This window comes from Heterocephalus glaber, unplaced genomic scaffold, assembly GCF_053883595.1.
Source record: "Heterocephalus glaber isolate CG9 unplaced genomic scaffold, H.glaber_assembly_v1.0 deba00001498, whole genome shotgun sequence".
Lineage (NCBI taxonomy): Eukaryota > Metazoa > Chordata > Mammalia > Rodentia > Bathyergidae > Heterocephalus > Heterocephalus glaber.
The window spans coordinates 6,960,184-6,978,592 of record NW_028258321.1 but is presented as its reverse complement, the minus strand read 5'-3'; the positions used below and the strand labels follow the sequence as shown (position 1 = coordinate 6,978,592).

The window sequence follows — 18,409 nt, the reverse complement described above, 5'->3', positions numbered from 1 at the left end:
ACTCGCCAGCGCAGCGACAACAAAGCCCAGAGAAACTCGCGAGGTCCGGAAAGTGAAAGCGGCTGAGCCTCCACCCGGGGAGTCGCGGAGGGAGCCCAGTGCCTGCCGCTGCCCGGCGAGTTCGGCCCGGAATAAGTGACTGTTGCCAGAAATTCACCCCAACTCCGGGCCAGCCGCTTTGGGCTCACGTCCCAGACTGAGCGCCCTTGAGGGCAATTCGGCCTGCTCTTTTTGCCTTTGGCCCCATTATTTGTCACCTCCACCCCAAGGGTGAGGCCTTCCCGGCGGGGCCAAACCCCAGAGCCCCCGACTGCACCCTTCCGTCCGGCTGACTTGCCAGCCAGTGCACCCGGGACTCAGCCAGGCCTCGGAGCACAGGGAGACAGCGTTTGGCCAGGGGTGGGGCTCACAGAAAGCCAGACCAGTCTCCTCCCCACCCTCCCCCAACAAAGGGTTCTGCACTCGGGGTGCTGGGCAGGCAACTCCTTTCTCCCAGGCTCTCAGGCCCTGCTCTCTACCCGGACCTGGCGAAGCCTGCTTCTCCCTCCCGTGTAGCAGACACGAAGCACCTCCTCCCGCTGCTTCCCTCCATCCCTCGCTCTCACCCCTGCCCTAAAACGCCCCCCCCCCCAGTCTCCAAGGCTAGGGTGACAGGCCCAGAGCAGTGGGAAGCTCAGCGTGTCCGCTGCTTCCCGGCTGGGCCATTCACGCACACACGGGCACTGTGGGTTCTAGTAAAATGGCAAAGACTTTATTTATTGGAGAAAGAGGCCTCGAGTACAGTCCGCAGAGGAGAGGGCAGGGCAGGAGCAGGAAAAGGGCACGCCAGACCCATCCTCACCAGGCCACCCTTTCCTGACAAAGTGGAACTAGGAGTGGGGTGTTAGACGGGGAGAGACCCAGCTTGCGGAGGAGCTGGGGAAGAGGACCTGGGTCGGCCTCCTCCTGTCTCTGTCACATGCAGAAAAATTCTAAAAAGAGTAAAAAAATTCTAGGGCTTTGGGTTCTGTTTCCAATGTTTGGCTGATTGGATGTCCCCCTGCTTTGCCGTTAAGAACCAGACTTCAGCAGTCAGTCTGAAAAAATGCAGGAGGGAGGTAAGAATCTTAAAAATGATGTTAGTGGGCATCATCGGAGGCAGAAACGGCATCGAAGACAGCTCTCTGGCGGGGAAGGAAAGATCGATTTCCAAACTTGCAAGTCAGGACCCGGCTGCCCCCTCACTCCCTTCCCACGCAGGAAAAAAGCAGAAAGAAAGAAAAGAAGTCAACTGAGACAGGCCGAGGGACGCGGGAGGGAGCCGGCCGATGCATTCACCACATGCAGAGAAAAACCGAAAGGCCGGAGCTGCCCCTTTCTAAATCTCAGGGTTAGCGCTCATTCGTTCTGGATTCTGCCTCGCCCTCAGCCAGCCCTGCAAGCCAGAGCTTCGCAAACATCGAAGTATCTGGTGTTTAAAAAAATAAGAGAAAGAAAAGAATTCAGGCTGCGGTGGGAAGGACTCACTATATAGGTTTAAATATTCATACAGAAGCCATACAGAATTGCACGGCGAGGGCTCAGGCAGCGGAGGCCGCTCGAGGCGAGGCGCCGGCCCAGTCCGCCAGGGTTTATTGCTTTGAGAGGGAAGAGCGGCTGCCGGGAGTCCAGGCCTGGGGACAGGGAAGGAAGCAGGAGCTGCGGAGGCATCCTCGCTCCCCTCCAGGTCAGGTCCGGAGGCGGCGGCGCTCGAGCTAGAGGACCGAGAAGGCAGGAGACGCCGCCGCTCAGTCGTCCACGTCGATCTCTTCGTCTTCCTCGTCCTCTGAGCAGTCCTGGCTGCTGGTCCGCTGGTCCGTGAGCGGAGAGGCCGGCGAGAGCTGCAAGGGTCCGGCGCCCGGGCCCTGCGGGGCGCCTGGGGGGAGCGCCGGGGAGCCCGGCCTCGACTTGGCCCTGCCGCAGCCGCTGCCGCCGCCTGCGGCCTCCGAGTTCTGCTCGAGTTCGGCCAGCGCAACGATGTCCATCTGCCCGCTGGGACCCAGTTTCTTGGCGGACTCCACGTCGGCCTTCATCTCCTCCAGGTCCCGCTTGAGCTTGGCACGCCGGTTCTGGAACCAGGTGATGACCTGGGCGTTGGTGAGGCCCAGCTGCTGCGCGATTTGGTCGCGGTCTGCCGGGGACAGGTACTTCTGGTACAGGAATCGCTTTTCCAGCTCGTAGATCTGGTGGTTAGTGAAGGCCGTGCGCGACTTTCGCCGCTTCTTGGGGGTCTGCCGCTGCCCAAAGATGGTCATCCCATCTCGGCCTGGAAGGAAATGACAAGATGGGCTTCTACTGGAAGAGTGGAGCGATCCCACCCAGCCTCTTGCCCCAGAGCCCAAACCCCACCTAGGCCCATCTGGCCCGGAATCTACTGCTGTCCCCTCCTCCGATTGGACTCAGCTTCCTAGACCGCAGCAAACACCGGCTGTGACGAACCTCTTCCGGCCCCTAGTCTCCCGGAAGCCCCTAGGAAAAACTGTTCTGGTCTCTGCCCACTCACTAAGAGTTGGTTTGCAGCACCCAAAGTCTCTGCGAGCAGCCGGAATCCAGACGGGACTCGTGGGGTGCAGTGTGGCTGTTGATTCCCTAACCCTCGCAAACAGTCAACTCTACCCTACCTAGAAGGTCCCAGCAAAGATTCTGTCGACTCCAACTCCTCTGGGTTGGAAGCACCTAGGCCACTGGGAACAGGAGAGAGCCCGGCAAAGCAGGCAGACTGCAAAAAGCTCTTAGGTTCTCAACCCCCCTCAGACCACCCGACTGTGGCCTATCCAGAGGTCCCTAGGAGCCGGGGGCTGGGTCCCGCCGCGCTCCCTCCACCCCAAGCTCGCGGCTGGAGGGCCCTGACGGGTGCCGGGGATGGCAGAGGCAGCAAGCGAGCGGGGGCGCTGGGCGAAGGGGACCGAGCGGCGGTGCCTACCTTCGGCCGCCTGCAGGACGCTGACCTCCAGCCCCTTAAAGGTCTTGCTGGCGAGCTCCTCCAGCGCGCACAGCGGCGAGGTCTGCGAGAGCAGCGCGCGGCCCGCCAGGGGCAAGCCGCCCGGCGCGTGCTTGTCGGCGGCCGCCAGCAGGTGCGCCGCCCCGCACAGCGAGTAACTTCTCCGCACGGACGGCTTGTTGAGGATGTCCTCGATGCTGAACGGCGTCAGCGGCTTGTTGGAGTTGGCGGGCGGCGGCAGGTGGTCCAGGGGGCTGCGCCGCCGCTCCTCCCCCGGCGCCACCTTGCTGTCCTCCTTGGAAGTCATCTCGGCCTCGTTTGGGGGCCCGGCCGTGGCGGTTCCGACCGCGAGGACCCAGACCGCGGGCAGCTCGGGCGCCAGGCGGTGAGGACAGGCGGCGGGGGGCGGCAAGGAGGCCGCGCCAGGAGGCGCGCGGCGGGCTCGGGGCTGGTTAGCGCGGCGGCCGAGGCAGGCGGAGCCGCGCGGGGCCCAGCGAGGAGAGCGCTGGCGCGGGCGCCCTTGCGGCCGCCGGGGCTCGCAGCAGTCCGGGGCCGGAGCCGGGGCGTGCCGCGCGGGGCTCCAGTTTCGCCGGCCCCGGTGCTATTTAAAGGTGTCAGGTGGCTCCGCAGGCTCCTGGCCCCGGCTCCGGGCGGCGACAGTGGGAAGAGCCGAGGCAAGGGCGCCGATCCCGGACTGCGAGGGGAGGCGGGGAGAAGGGGCAGTTGGCTGTTGCTAACAAGTTAGCCTCGATCGAGGAGTCATCAATTATCTGCGGCGCACTTCTCTCTTTCTCTCTCCTTTCCCGGCCTTTCGCCGCTCTCTTCTTTCTGTTCTCTCCCTGTCCTCCCTCCCTCCCTCCCTCCCTCTCCGCTCCCCCCGTCTGTCTCTCCCCTTCTCTACCTCTCCCTCGCCCTCTCTTTCCCTCTCTGCCTGTCCAATGCAGGCGGCTCTAAGTTGGGAAGCTCATTAATTAGCGGGCCGGGGTAGGAGGAGCCGCCCGGAATTAGCCTGCCTAATGCGCCTGTCAGTCCGGGCGCAGGGCCGCGCTCGGGCGAGCGGTTTGTAAATTACCTTAGCCGCGCCTTTATTGCACCCGAACCTCGGGCGGCGGGAAAGCCACCGCCCCCAACCCAAACTGAGAGCCGCCTTCCCGGCGACCCGCCTCCCGCCGGCCCGGCTTCGAGGGCAGCGCCCGCCCGCCAGAGGCCCGGGCTCCGCGACCCGGGATTTGGGGCCGAGGGTGTCGGGAGCCCGCCGGGAGGGACGCGGCCGCGGCACGGGCCAGGTAAGAGCCCGATCCGGGAGGGTCGCGCTGCCGGGCGCACGGAGCCGGGCGGGAACAGCCCAGCGACCTGGGCCTCACCCCTCCTTGGGCCACGCGCCTGGGAAAGGGAATCTGAAGGCCCGGCTGGCCCGCGGGGCCCGAGGCGGCCTCCCGGCCGGGGCGCACGATGCAGGACAGGGTGGGGCTGGGGCTGGGGAGGGGACCCGCCAGCCGAAAGGCGAGGGAGGAGCTGGTGGCACCAGGAGCCTGTCCCCGGCCTGAGCCCGCCCTAGCGGCCGCCCTACCTCCTGGGCAACCTCGCACTTTCCCTGGTCGCGGCTCTCCAGGGCAAACGCGTCTGATGAGCCGGGTCTGGCCCGCAACCGGGCTGGGTGCCGCACTACCCGGCCGGCTCCGCGCTTCCAGCAGCGCTGTGCCCCGGCCCAGGCGGCCCTGCGGCGCCCCGCCCGGCGAGCCCACTCCAGCTGCTCCGGATGCGAGCAGGCCGCCCTCGGGAACTCCAGGGAGGCCGGTTCCGCTGGGCTGGCCCTGGGGCCCCCCTGGCCTGGAATGTGTGGATATTAGGCTAGCATTTTGTGTGCATCGTTATTCGGAGGTGGTTGCTTTGAATCTGTGTTTTGGTGTGTGGTTCTCCTTGTGTGTTTGTGTAAACATGTGTGAACCTCGGACACATAGGTGGGTTTGCACCTCGGCTATGTGTTTCACTTCCCTTAGCACCCCAGTGGGCTGGGCCCTTAGGCCTTCTTCTCCATTGCTACCCCATCTGGTTTGTGTCGGGCTCTAATTTTCTGTTTCCACCTTTGGAGGTAGGAAGGGAAGAAGAGGGGCTTGGAGCCAAAGGAAGAAGAGGCCCCCACGCGACTGGCTTTGTTCCTAAACTCCCTGGTGGGCAGTGTGGTCCCTCCACGCTGGGCCGAGGGAAGGGCCCAGAGAAGACAGTGCCAGGACTGGGGCACCGGGAGAGGCTGGGGTGGGAAGAGAGGGACTTCTTGCCCCTCCCTGTACCTCCCCTGCAGTGGAGGTGAGCTCAGCTTGGCTGGGGGGGGCACTCATGCCCTCGAGGAGGGGCCTCTGCACCCCAGTGGTCGGTTTCTTTATCTCACAATTGTTATGTGTTTGGAATGGTGCCTTAGAGCTCTCTCGAGTAAAACAGACTAAGCAGAAATAAAAGGATCCTTGTGTGGGGGCCCAGTTCCAGCCCCAGACCTACTTGGGAATATTAGAAGCTTTCTATGCCCTTCTCTGTCTATCCCCTTCTCTGTCTATCCCCTCCATTTGGGGGAGGGGGTGACAGATGCTCTGAGACAAAAATAGTGAGAATAATTCCCCCCTCCAGAGCTGCAGATCCGTCCCATCCCGAGGGCAGGCCTGTCTCTGACACAGTCCTGCTGCCCTGCAAGCCCCAAGGAGATGCTGGGCCTAACGACAGTGGCGTCCCCAGCGTCCTGGGCTGGCGGAGAGGATCCCAAGAGGGAGGGTGCCGGGAGGGCTTGGAAGGTGGAGGGGACAGTGTGAAGCTCTTCTCCCATCCTGCCCTCGGGATTCGCCTCAGCTCTTTCTTCCTGCAAGGCCAAACCTCTAACCCAGAGCCTCTGGCAAGGCACCCACCTCACGTTAGCAGGGGGGCCTGTCCAGATCTGGGGAGCAGGACCTTTGCCTCCCTAGCCTATGATGAAGAGAGGGAGGGAGGGAGGCTTCCACGCCCTCGTGCGTACCCCCCAAAGGCTGGTAGACTGGCCCTAAGGATAAGCCAGCCCCTGTCGCTGTTCACCTCTCCCAGTCCCTAAAGACCAGTGGAGTCAGGGTGGCTGGGAAGTTAGCAGCGAGAGCTGGAATGTATTCTGGGGTCAGAAGGGCCCTGCTTCCTGGGACCCAGTCTTCACCACACCACATCAGAGTGGAGAGGATCTCCCACCTCATCAGCCACATCAGCTACATCACCTTCACCCACGGCACCAAACCTCCCTTCCCTAACCTGCAAGGCGCGGGTCCCCAGTCCCAGTCCCATGGTTTTGCTTATTTGGTTTAATTGCTTGGCTTCTGGGTCAGCATATTCAGGAGGACTCCACGTCTCAGGGTGAACGGGGCAGGTGGTACCTGCTAGTGTTTCGTCGTTTCAGTTAACTTTGCCCAGATTGGCTCATTCGGTCACCTTCAGAAAGCAGCCCAGCTCGGGGCATGTGGCTCAGAGCACAGCACTCCCACTGCAGGTGAGGCCCTGGGCTCTACCCTCAGCACCACGGAAGCAAGCAGAGCAGCAGAAACCGACCCAGCTTCCCCAACAACCTTCCCCCTCCATGGTCCTAGCCCCACCCACACTCCAAACACCTAGTGTGTGCTGGGCTCGGGCTTTCCGGACTCCCAGCATCTGATCTGCTGGCCTTGGGTGCCCATCCTGAAGAGCAGTGGGTGTTTTGGCTTTGTGATCAGCCCCCCCATACCAGCTGTGCCCCTCAGAGGAGTTTAGAGACTGAGCCTCAGAAAGGAGAGGAGCCCAGTGGGAGAATGAGTCTGATGGGAAGGAACCCAGTCGTCGCTCATCTTTCTGCCCAAACCCTTCCTGGGCCCACACTGGGCAGGGGAGACACTTGGGGGGCCTCCTCGTTCTCACCCCCCATCAGCTGGGCCGGTGTCTTTTCCCTGGGGCCGGAAAGCAGCTGTCCTCGAATCTGCTTCATTCAGCGTAGAGGATGCTCACTTTCAAAGCTGGCTCGACACCATGTCCTGACTTGAATTCTTGTTCTCTGCATGTCAGGCCAATGTCCAGCCGCGTTCCGTCTCCACTGACGGGAAAGGATTATTCTATCAAAAGTTTGCAGGCCCCCCAGTTTGGGAAATATGCCAGACAAAGGGAAAAGCACTTTGCAAAAGTTGCCGTGACAAAAGCGAAAAAGAAAAAAAAGTTGCCATGATAAGCGCTTCCTGCAGACACCAGTGAAAGGGGTTGGTCCTTATGGCCAGGAAGTGTGAGCCAGGCAGTCCTCACGCAAGCCCCCAAGCCCTCGGACTCAGTCCAGACTGGGAAACCCTGGGACTCACTCAGGCCCTTTGGCCCTCAAGTCAAAGTCTTAGCGTTATCTTGCCCACCAGCCCATCTCCTTTGGCCAGAGACCTGCCGCTGTGACCCCATGGAATTGCAGTGCGTTTTCACTAGTGTGACAGGCAGGCAGGCCTCCACCCTGGGCTTCTCTGTAACAACAACAATGACCATGACAGTAAATGCTGATGCCCTTACCGCACCTGACTCCAGGCTGTTTGATTCATTTCATTTATTATCACAACCTCTTGAAGCAGCTACTGCTATTACCCCTATTTTCCATAGAAAGAAAGTGAGAGACCCAGAGAAGCTCAGTAACCATTCAGAGTCACACAGCTTATGTTAAAGTCATTGGGATTAGAACTCTTTTTTTTCCTAACCCAACTCTGTGCCCTTAATCCCCATGATTTTCCTCTTTCAGTACTGCAAATTGAACCCAGGACTTTTGCACCAAGCTACATCTCTAGCCCTTTAATTTTTATTTTGAGACAGGGTCTCACTAAAGTGCTAAATTGAGCAGGCTGGGCTCAAACTTGCAGTCATCCTGCTTCAGCCTCCCAGAATGCTGGGATTACAAGTGTGTGCCACCATGTCCGGCTCCTGAACTATGAAGTTCTTAACCACAGGTCTCCAGGGGCGCTTCGAATGGACTTCAGGAGCTCTGCAGACCCAGAAATTGTGGGTAAAATTCATATGGAGCCCACGTGGGCACATTTTTCTGGGGCTGGTGTTGCATAACATGCTGGATTCTCAAGGGGGTTGGAGATCCCGAAAGGTAATTACAGCCTAGATTCAGGCCACTTCGGGGAGGGAGAGAAGTCCCCTCCTCCCAGGCCCAGGGAGTGCTAGGCTCCACCCTGCTCCAGTGACCCCAGTTTGCAGCGCCAGTGGAGAGCACTCCTGGTCCCTCTTCCTTGCTTCAGGGCAGCTTAGTGTGGCCGTCCAGTCTCTCACAGGCCCTAAGGTGGAGATGTGGGAGGCACTGACCGCTGAGGGAGGGACAGGGGCAGGCAGGGATGGGCAGAGCTGGAGTGGCTCCTGGCCTGGGTGCCCACTTTTTGGTCCCAAGCCTCTGTGTCCTGATTCTGGGGCCAGATCGGTCTCTGCCCCTCCTCTTCCTGGCAACCCTTGCCCTTTGCTTTGCGCCCAACTTGTCTCCTTGGGGTACATGCTCCGCCCTGTCCACCTTCAGGAGTGTGCTGGTTTGTCTCTGTCTTTCTGCCGCTCCATCCACCTGGCTGTGAACTTGAGGAGGATGAGGCCTGAATCTCCTCCCAGTGCCTCCATGCCAGTGTGGCGTATACCAAGGGCTTCCCGAGTTTCTACTGCGTGAATGAATACATACCTAAGAGCCAGAGAGAGAGCCTAGTGGAGGGCTCAGCCTGCACCCCAGAAGGCCAGGGCTGCAAGGAAGGGTAGTTGCAGAGATTTTGCCAGCCATATGGAGGTGTGGGACGCTCCCAGTGCTCACACCTGCAACACTTGCAGAGGGGCACAGAGACCTGGTTCTTCAGTGCTGTGGGCTGGGGGGTGGTCTGGACTCAGCTGCGGTGCTGTGGCCTCACTGAGGATTGGACTTTTTTCACTTTTTTAAAAAACAGGATTGATCCCCCCAGAAATGGAGAGGAAGAACAGCAAAAGATAGGGGATTAAGGGCAGGCAGAAGTGGCAGGAGGCACACCCATCCCACCCCAGTAGTCCGGGGGGCCTGCGAAGGGGGTGGAGAGACCTCACTGTGCACTGTGAGTGTGTCGGAGGACTGGTTCTCTTCTCATTTGAGGTGGTATCTGAGGGGAACTTTGAAAAGTCAGAAGTACTTGGGTAAGTGCAGAAGCAAGGACCTAGAGGGAAGAGGAATAGCCACGCAAGATGCCAGATGGGAGCTGAGTGTCTCCATACCTTCTCCTAGGACAGCACGGAACCCTTAGATCCCAGTGGGTCTGGCCCAGGGGCAGGGGCTTGTGGATTGGGGGGGGTGGGCGAATGACTCCCTTCTCCTTGCCGTCTCCACAGCTGACCTTCTCTCTTGCTGACCCAGTGGGCTTAGGATCTGCAGATTCCACAGAAGGCTCACTGTCTTGGGAGGATGGCAGACACCTGCTGCCAGGCAGTGGAGTGTGGGCTAGGGCAGGGGACAGGCAGAGGGAAGCCAGGAGACCGAGGAGCAGGCTTGCCTGGCTGGGCCGGAGCGGGAAAGGCCTGAGTCAGGCTTCTCCTGGTAAACTGCATGTGAAAAGTTCAGCAGCCAACTGGGGCTCATTGCATGAGCACCACCGTGGCTGCCTGTGCTGCCCTGGTGTCCCCACCAAACCAGCTGAGGAGGCCACCAACAGCCTGAGCGGGGAGCTGGGCAGAACCCTTGGCTGTTTGTATCCTGTTGTGCCGAGCCTAGTCCTGCAAGCCTCCCTCCCCAATCCGCTCAAGCTCCCACTGGCCAGAGGCTTCCTGCCAGCCAGATCTGTCCTCCTGAACACTGCCGCCCCAAGACCTCGGCAGAGCAGATAAGACCAAGGCCAGAGGGGCAGCCAGACGGGATCACGGGCAGCCGCGTCCAGAGCCGGGTCAGTGAGGCCTCTTCTCTGGGCCAGGATTTGCCTTGCAAGTGAAGGGAGGCCCCAGGAAGCTGCCGGCCCTCTGCCCACTCTGGGCGCTGGGTTCCCTGGCCGTGCCTCTGCCTTTCTTACTGGGACGTGTGGTCCGGTCTCAGGGCCGCTGGACACCTCCGTCTGTTGTGGTCCCTAGCGCTCGCCCTGGCACGGGAAGGGAGCCAGAGCGTCTGGGTCTGGAGAAAGCTTAGGTCCTTGAAGCCTTGTTCCCTTCGCGCAGAGTCAGCTCCCTGTGGCTTTGCCCGCTCAGCGCCTGCCCCTGGATTCCTGGTCACACTACCCGCTGTCTAGCTCCGCTCCCCAGGAAACCTCCCTGCCGCTGCTTTGGGCCCCAATCCTCACCCTGGCGGCCCTGGCCTCCCCCGGGCCAGCGCCTGAGGGTCTCCGAGGGCCTGAGCGAGGAGCCCACTGTGCCCAGGACACAACTCCCCTCAGCCCGCCAGGCTTGCTGCTCCTCCCTCCCGGCTCCCCCAGCCCCTCAGTCTCTTCAGCCGGCCTTCGTTTCTCTTGGGTGCTGAGGTAAGGCCAGCGCAGCCCTGGCCGGGAGCTGAGACTCACTTCACCCTGGGCACGAGGTGGTCAGGGAGTCCAGCCAGGCGCAGGAGGGCAGGCTGATGACGCCATCGCAGGACTCGATTCCCGCTGGCCAGCTGTGTGATCTTGAGTCGATCTCTCAACTTCTGGAGCCCTGGAGGTGGGGAAGGAAGAGGCTTAGGGAAGGTGACAGGGACTAAGGCTCTTTTCCCAATTTGGGAAAGGGGCCGTCAGCGTGGGGCCTATGGAGAGGTGAGCCTGGAGAATCCGAGGTCTGGTTGGCCGTTTGTTCTAAGGAACATCTCGGGAGCAATTGATGGCTGCTGCTTATTTTTCTTTTTACAGCCGATGGGTGCCAGGCGTTTGAGTCCTCCCCAGTCCTCACCGTTTCTGCATTTGGTGGAAGAGGGGACTGAAACCGAGGTCGCATCGCCCTGGTCAGCCCACAGACGGAAGCGGAGCCCAGCCCGCGCTGGGGCCCTGAAGCCTGCAGGACCTGAACAGGCCGGGTGGGTCCCCGGCTCCCTCCCCTCCGGCTCTGGGGCAGGTTTGGATCACTTTTCCAGGGAAGCGGCTTGGGAGGCACCCGTGGAAGACCCCAAAGGGACGTGGCAGGTCTGGGGACCCGGCCCTCACTGTCCCGGCCGGGGGCGGAGCCGGAGGGCAGGTTGCTCCGTCCGTCCCTCCCTGTCCCTCACTGTCCGCGTGGTCCTGGTCGGGGTGGAGTCGCGGCTGCAGCGGCTGCGGGGGAGGGGCCCAGGGCCGGGTCGCGGGCGGCCCTTGCCGCCAGCCCATTACGCTGTATTTATGTTCGCTTTATCGTTTTTCCCCTCTTTTATTATGGTCTCACTCTGGGGGAGGCAAAAGATATAATATATTCATCTTTATTATACCGAATCTGTGTGAAGCATTTAATAAAGCGCGGTTGCCACACAGCCAGGGAGGTTCGCGGGCCACAGCGCCCCACCCTGCAGCCTAGCGAGAGCCGCCTCAGTCCTCCTGAGCCCCAACCCCCGCACCCCAGGTTCGCGCCTGAGGATGGGCAGGGTAGCCTGTGCACAGAGCCTCGGGAGACTGAAGGACAGGGTTTTACAAGGGGAAGGAAAAACTTGAGGATTTGTTGGGTCCAGAATAGCTGAGAGCCAGAGAGAAACAAGAGGCTACAGGGTGGTTCTGGGGACACAGGCCACCTGCTCCCCAGGGGAGCAGACCCCAGGGTCTGGGCTGGGCTCCTTCAGAGGGGAAGACCCCTGGCCTGGAAGGGATCCGGCCTGTCACGGGCCACCTGAACAGTCCCTGTATGTCCCGCCCTGGATACCAAGTGAGGCTCAGGAAGACAAGTGGCTCCTTTGAGGTGAACACCTAGGAAGTAGCTGGCAGCCCTCTGCGCTCCATGTCCCTGCCTGCCTAGCCCTCCTGCTCCCTGCCCCTAGGCACCTCATGCCCTCTTCCATAGCTTCCCAGGGTCTACAACCTTACATTCTGCCACACACACACACACACACACACACACACAGACACACACACACTGGGCATGCCTGTGGAAAGGAGAAACAGCCAAGGGCTTTCTGCCTCCAGGCCCACTGCTCAGTCCTCCAGAGCCCCTGGCTGGGTGCTTCTGGGCCCCAGAGTCAAACCCTGTCTGAGTCGTGCTGCTTATGCTCTGGAGGGGCCGGGCCAGCAGCAGGACTTGTGCTGGAGAGGCTTGAGGGGTCCCCTGTGCCCCTGGGTAGGATGAGTCCCCCACCACCCTCAGTCCTCGGGTCCCTTCATCCCATCCTCAGGGGTGAGGGAGTGCTGCTGCGCCAGGTCACTCCCATCGTGACAGCTGCTCTGGGGAGTTTCTTGTGGGAGGCTTAAGGCACTTGAGGAGTCTAACAGCATCCCTGGTTGGCTGGGAGGCGGGCACAGCCCAGGCTCTGGGACCAGGGGAGCCTAGTGGGGCACCCAGGGCCCCATATTTAAGGACGCGTCTGCTGCAGGGGCTACAGAGCCCTTTCATTTGTGCTAACCCTCACCCTCATCCAGCTGTTGGCTGAATCGAATCGTGACCGGCGAACTGCTGGGAGGGCGTGGGGAGCGAGGTCAGCTCACACCGGGAATGGCCCTCGGAGGGAGGTACCTTGCGTGTCAGTGAGCTTCCGCTTCCTCCAGCGCGGAGTGTGGGAGCAGCGCCCATCACCACTGACCACCCACCGCTGCTTCTCTCGAATTCTGCCCTCACTTCCTTGTGTCACATAAGAGCTGCACCCACAGCTGTCCTTCATGCATAAAATCCTGCTTGGTCCAAGGATGGGTGTCAAAGCCTTTGACCTCTTAGGTCCTTTCCAGCTCTCAGAATCCATTGTTGCATAAGACAAAGAGCATGTTGCTTGATTCAGTTCATTGCCATTGTAGTTAATGTGTTGCCTTATGGCTAAGCTCTTTGAGGGCAGGGTTTAGCCTCTCTCTCTCTCTCTCTCTCTCTCTCTCTCTCTCTCTCTCTCTCTCTCTTCCTCACCAATTCCATGTCAATCACACTCTTTTGCTAGGTAGTCCAAACTGGCCTTGAATCATGTATCCCAGGCTGGCGTCGACTCACTGCAGTCCTCCTGCCTCAGCCTCCTGAGTGCTGGGATTACAGGTGTGGACTGCTAAAGCCTGGCCTTGTGAGTGTATTGAACAAACAAACAGGACTTTGAGGTCCTCCCCCACCCCATGTGCCCACCCAGCCCTCTGCCAGCTGTGTGTGAGAAAGTTCCCACTCAGACCTCCCAGGAAGCCATTCAGACAGGGCAGCGACCTCTGAAATGTCAGCGTCGGGGAGGGCCCTGGAGCCAGGAGGTCTCAGTGGCATAGCTGGGTCTAGAGTGGTCCTCTGCTCTAGGGTGGGAGAGATGGGGTAGAGGGAGGGAGGAGACAGAGCCATGAGGTGGATCGAGGGGCAGCCAGTGGAAGGCTCAGGAGCAGGAATGTCACAATGGCAGGCAGGCCTGGCTGGGCACCTGGGATGTTCATGGGAAGAGACATCTGAGGGATGCTTTGCCCACCCAGGCCCAGAGAGTTCAGAAATCGGAGTCCACAGCTGGAGCCCAGGAACCAGGGTCCAAGGCAGCAGCACAGGACCCAGTCTTCCCACAGTCCTTGGGCACTCTGAACTCAAGGCGTGTAATCTCATGTGGACAAGATGGACCCTCCCACTTGGCTTGGCCAGCACCTCAGCCAGCACAGGTTTGCCCAAAGCCCGCCCACCGGGACCAGCATCTGTCTCAGTGCCCTCAAATCAGAGCCTGGGCTTTGGCACGGTCCGCTGCCCAAGCACCCAGAGCTGATGCAGAAGTGGCCTGCTGCGCCCTCGCCTACCCCAAAGCCTCTCCCTCCACGCTCCGTGCAGGTAGGACCCAGGTGCCGGCTCCTGGCTGGGCCTGCCCCGCCCTGGAGGCTGGAGGGGACTGCGGAGCCTGCAGTGGTGCCAGCCCAGGCAGCACGAGGCGTCACTGCGCCGGCCTGTCTCGGAGCAGGAGCTGCCAAGGAGCCAGCGCTGTGCCGCGTGGAGGGTGTCAGGGGTGGTATTGTCGGCGCACAAATGCTCAACTTTATGTACTTTTAACTAGAGGTGTAACAGATGGCCCCGTTTCTGTCCAAGCCAGGGAGACTGGTGCCCATTCCGGCTGCAGCCAATCAATCCCGCCACTCTGGGGGACCTGCAAGCTGGGCTGGGAGGCCTGGAGCCAGCAATGGCTGTCTGCTGGGCTGGCCTGGTGCTGTCTCCGCCAGCCGCACCGCCAGCCCAGGAGGGGGGCCAGCCAACCGGCAGCCCCACCACCGTCCACTCAGGCCCCGAAAGGTCAGGAAGACAGTCGGCCCCAACACGCCTCCTTGTCACTGCCACAGTTGGCCCCTGCTCAGCACCTGCACCCCGAATCTTGAGCCTCAAGATGCTCCAGATCCCCGCCTTTGCCGTGTCCCTCACAGCGGACACCAGACATTGAGACTAGGGGCGGGCAGCGGTGCCATTGGGAGAAATAGTCACAGGACCATGGAGGGCTTTAAGAAATGCCCGGGACAGCGAGGAAGAGGAGAAAACAACAGCCTCCAGGCGTCCCAGGGCCAGGAGGATTTCCTCCTTCTGCGGATGTAGTCAGTTGGTAGCACTAGTGACAGCCTACCGTGGCCACGCCCCTTGTTAAGCATAAATAAGACCACTTCCTGTCCCTGGGACCTCTGGGGGAGCAGATGAGCAGGTGGGCAGTTGGAGTAATGAGCCAGGACTCATAAAACTCTGCGAAAGAACAGGGAACTGTCCAGCCAAAGCGTCTAACTGGCCCGGGAGACCCAGGGAGATCCCTGGGGCTGGCTGGTTCTGAGGGGGTTTTAGAGGCGAGGTAGGAGTTTTCTTTCGTCCGGGGGAAAGTGGAAAGCACGCAGAGCTGTGGTGCAAACAGGCATGGTGAGGGATGCACAGACCGGGAGCTGACGGCCGCGTGGGCCTGAGGGGGAGCCAGAAATGAGGTTTACCCCAGTAACCCCAAACTGAGGGCTGTTTGCCACCAAGCACACACTGGTCATTGGAACTGGGCCTGGGAGGCCTGCGGGCCAGGGCAGCTCTGGGGGGAATTTTGTGCCTCTTGTTCCACTGTAATTGTTATTTTGTTATTGTTGCTCCTGAGACATCATGTCACTGTAAAGCCCAGGCAATCCTCCTGCCTCAGCCTCCTGAATGCTGGGTTGCAGCATGCGCCACCAGGCCCAGCTTACAATTATTTTTTCAAATCTTAAATTGTTATTATTTTACAGAGGCTCCTTTCACCCGCAAAAGCATCCTAGTGAGACTAATAAAGTATCTGGCCCCCCCAGCTTGAGGACCCATAGGCTGCTGCGTTATTGGGGCTCATGTAAGCATGACAAGATAAAAGCAGGATGGCAAGGATGAGGTTGTGCCATATCCAGGAAAGGAGGGACAGGGAGGGCAGAACATCGAGGAATGCAGGCAAGAGACCAGGCCAGATCTGGTGGTGGAGTGGACTGGGGAGATGGGCAGGCAGGAAGCGGAGCCCAGAGACCCGGGAGTCCGAGGGCAGGGCTTGCTGGAGATGGGTCTTGAAGTCAGGGAATCCACCCTAAGACGAGAAGCAGAAAGTCATGCAGTCCAGAGCAGAGCTCAGAGCTGTTTGTCAGGATGGAAACAATCCCGGGAGATCCCCATATTGAGGACGTCGGAGGAAGGAAAGACGTCAGAGGAGTATAGAGAGGAGTAATTGGGAGGTCAGGAGGAAAATGAGCAGAGCAGGTGGGCTGGAGATCACGGACACCTTTTGGGGAAGGAATAGGATCAAATTCTGCGGAGCAGTCAGTGAGGTCAGCGTGAATGGCCAGTGGGTTGGCCATCTGTGGACTGCAGGTGACAGGAGGGGCCTCACCACAGCCAAAGAGGGCACGGAGTGAAGACTGGATGGCAGAGCTAGAGGTGCTTAGAGCGACTCTTCACTCACCACATTTGTCCAGGAGAAAGGAGGGAGGGGGGCCAAGAGGGACACTGTGTAGGAGGACGGACAGACAGAGAACCAGAGAGCATGCTGGGAGACCCGGGCCAGAAGAGGTGGGGCCTTGATAGAGACAGGAGGAAGGGAGATCCTGGGGTGCTGGTGGGTTGGGGTGGGTAGAGAGGGAACAGCATGTGAGGAGTGCCCCCTACATTGTTGCTCAGGTAGGGGGACAGTCCTCTAAGGAGGGACAGAAGGGAGTCCAGGGCGTGCAGAGTCTGCTGTGGTTGTAGAACTGTCCCGTGGACTCATTTTCGGGTGAAGATGAGGAGTTTTTCTACCAACTACCGCTGAGGGATGTAGCATGGGCGGGCCAGGGGTTGGTGGGCAGGGTGACGCCAGCGCGGTGCAGGCGGGGGGTGCAGGAGGAAGGGAGTCAAGCCAGAGTGGGAAGGTGGGCTGGGGAGGCTGGGGCTGTGGGCAAATCGCGGTGGGCCCCAAGCCCTGGGGCACCCAGGACGACAGGCCAGGTGGCGGGCTGGACTGCCGGACAGGCGTCAGGCCGTGTGCAGAAGGGCCGCTGAGACCTGCAGGGCCGCAGCTGCCACGCTGGGAGGAGGAGGCTGGGCTTCAGCTGGGGGCAAGCTGCTCTCACATCCGGTGACGCAGTGGTCAGTTTCTTAAAATCGCACCAGGGGCACGTGTTTCTTTATTTTAAAAAATGAAATTTTGAATAATCAAAATAAAATAAAATAATACATGGGCCGGCGATTTAGCTCTGGTTCCACCGCCTGCCTTGTGAGCGCAAGGACCAAGTTCGATCCCCGGTACCAATAAATAAATAAATACATACATACATACATAATTTCAACCCTCAGAAATCACAAAAGAAAATATGTTGGTGAATACACTCTCAGATCTTGAGATTTATATTTTTATTGCTCTTTTTAAGTTTATAAACAACAGACATCTATTTCTCACAGTTCCAGAGACTGGAAAGTCCATGATCCAAGCTCTGGCAAATTTACTTGGTGTCTGTTCCTCACAGATAGTGCTTCTAGCTGTGTCTCCACATGGCTAAATATGGAAAAAAACATAACGGTCAGGCATGGGAGCGCACACCTGTGATCCCAGTGCTCTAGGAGGCTGAGGCAGGAGGACTGCAAGTTGGAGCCCTGCCCGGACAACTTAGCAACTTGGTGAGGCCAGTTTCAAAATTAAAAAGAAAATAAAAATTTAAAAGGCCAGGAAGGTAGCTCAGTGTAAAGGCCTTGGGATCAATCTCCAATACTAAAAAAAAGTGGTAGCACATTATACACTCATAATGGTTCTTAAAGCTAGCTTTAATTTTCGATTGACAGAAAACTTGCAGACAGCACAAAGGCAGTTTCCATTTACCTTCTCTGGGGTCTCCTGTTGTTAGCATCTTACCGTATCACGGTCAGTTTGTCAGGTCTCGGAGACCAGCATCAGTGCACTGCTGTGAGCCGAGTTCCGGGCCTGGCTTTCACCCCATCCCATTAGCGCGTTTCTCTTCTCAGGCCCCGTCTGGGTGGCCACCTCGCATCTGTGGAACACACTCCTTGGCACCCTGCTTGCTGTGTTCCGCACTATGTGGTTGATGCCTCCCCCGACGCTGAAGTCGACGGTCACCTGCGTTCTGCTGGCAGCTGCATGGCTGCTGGTGCCTACTGTGGGCTACTGAGGATGCTTTCAAACTTTCACTTTATTTTTTTATTTTATTTTTTATTTTTTTGGTACCGGGAATCGAACTGGGGACCTTCTGCTTTCAAGGCAGGCAGCGGAACCACTGAGCTAAATCCCTGGCCCAATCTTTCACTTTATAAACAAGGCTGGGATGAGCCCCTCGAAGCTAAATTGCCTGGACTGTGTCTGTGCCCTCACACTGAATCCCTAAGCATGGCATTGCGGGGCGGAAGGGCCAGGCCTCCGGGGGCACCGTGCCCAGCTGTGCCAACTCCCCACGCAAGCACTGCTATTTCTTGCTCTGGGACAGGGAGGAGCAGGGTTGTGTCGGTGTTAGTGTCCGTGAGGGCTCCTCCCTTGCCACCTTCGTGTCTTCTCCAGCTGGGGTGCAGGTTGAGTGTGGCCGCCTCCGCCTGGGACACATCTGAGCTGGGGAGAGCGGCAGGGCGAGGGCTTTGTTCTCTCACCGGGAGCTGAGCTGGCGGGAGGGTGGGGATAAGGAGAGGCTGTAAGGGGAGAGAGGGAGCCCTCCTCTCCCACAGAGCTGAGAGGCAGAGGGCAGATCCTGAGCCACCGGGGCGGCAGACAGATTGGGAGAAACGTAACCTCCCAGAGACGCATGCTCCAGGGCAAGCGGGAGGCATTAAGGATGAAATATCTCCCGAGCAACAATTCATCTCTAACTGGGAGGAGAGGGACTTGCTGACATTTAGCTGTGATCGGGGGCTGCACACGCCTGTCTCCCGAAGCCTAACAGGAATGTGGCTGCCTGTGTGTAAAACTGCGCATGCGCACGTGTGTGCATGCATGTGCGTGCG

General features: G+C 59.5%; 1 protein-coding gene and 1 long non-coding RNA gene across 3 annotated transcripts in view; both read right to left on the bottom strand.

The window, feature by feature from the left end:
• Positions 1 to 729: 729 nt before the first annotated feature.
• Lbx1 (ladybird homeobox 1) lies at positions 730 to 3,387 on the bottom strand. The gene is made up of 2 exons (XM_004866344.3): positions 2,942 to 3,387; positions 730 to 2,284 (listed from the first exon to the last, which is right to left on the bottom strand). The coding sequence occupies exons 1-2, from the start codon at positions 3,264 to 3,266 to the stop codon at positions 1,767 to 1,769; spliced, it is 843 nt and encodes a 280-aa protein (XP_004866401.1). The 5' UTR covers positions 3,267 to 3,387; the 3' UTR covers positions 730 to 1,766.
• A 4,050-nt stretch (positions 3,388 to 7,437) lies between these two features.
• LOC147825500 (uncharacterized) overlaps positions 7,438 to 18,409 on the bottom strand; it is a 42,432-nt gene continuing 31,460 nt past the window's right edge. Inside the window, exons 3-4 of one of the 2 annotated variants that reach the window (XR_015440670.1) lie at positions 17,316 to 17,451; positions 16,831 to 16,961 (exon numbers count right to left, since the gene is read on the bottom strand). This is a non-coding gene — a long non-coding RNA (uncharacterized LOC147825500). Of the gene's footprint in view, positions 10,577 to 16,830; positions 16,962 to 17,315; positions 17,452 to 18,409 lie in introns of those variants that run through there. The other variant, XR_015440671.1, reaches the window with a different exon arrangement.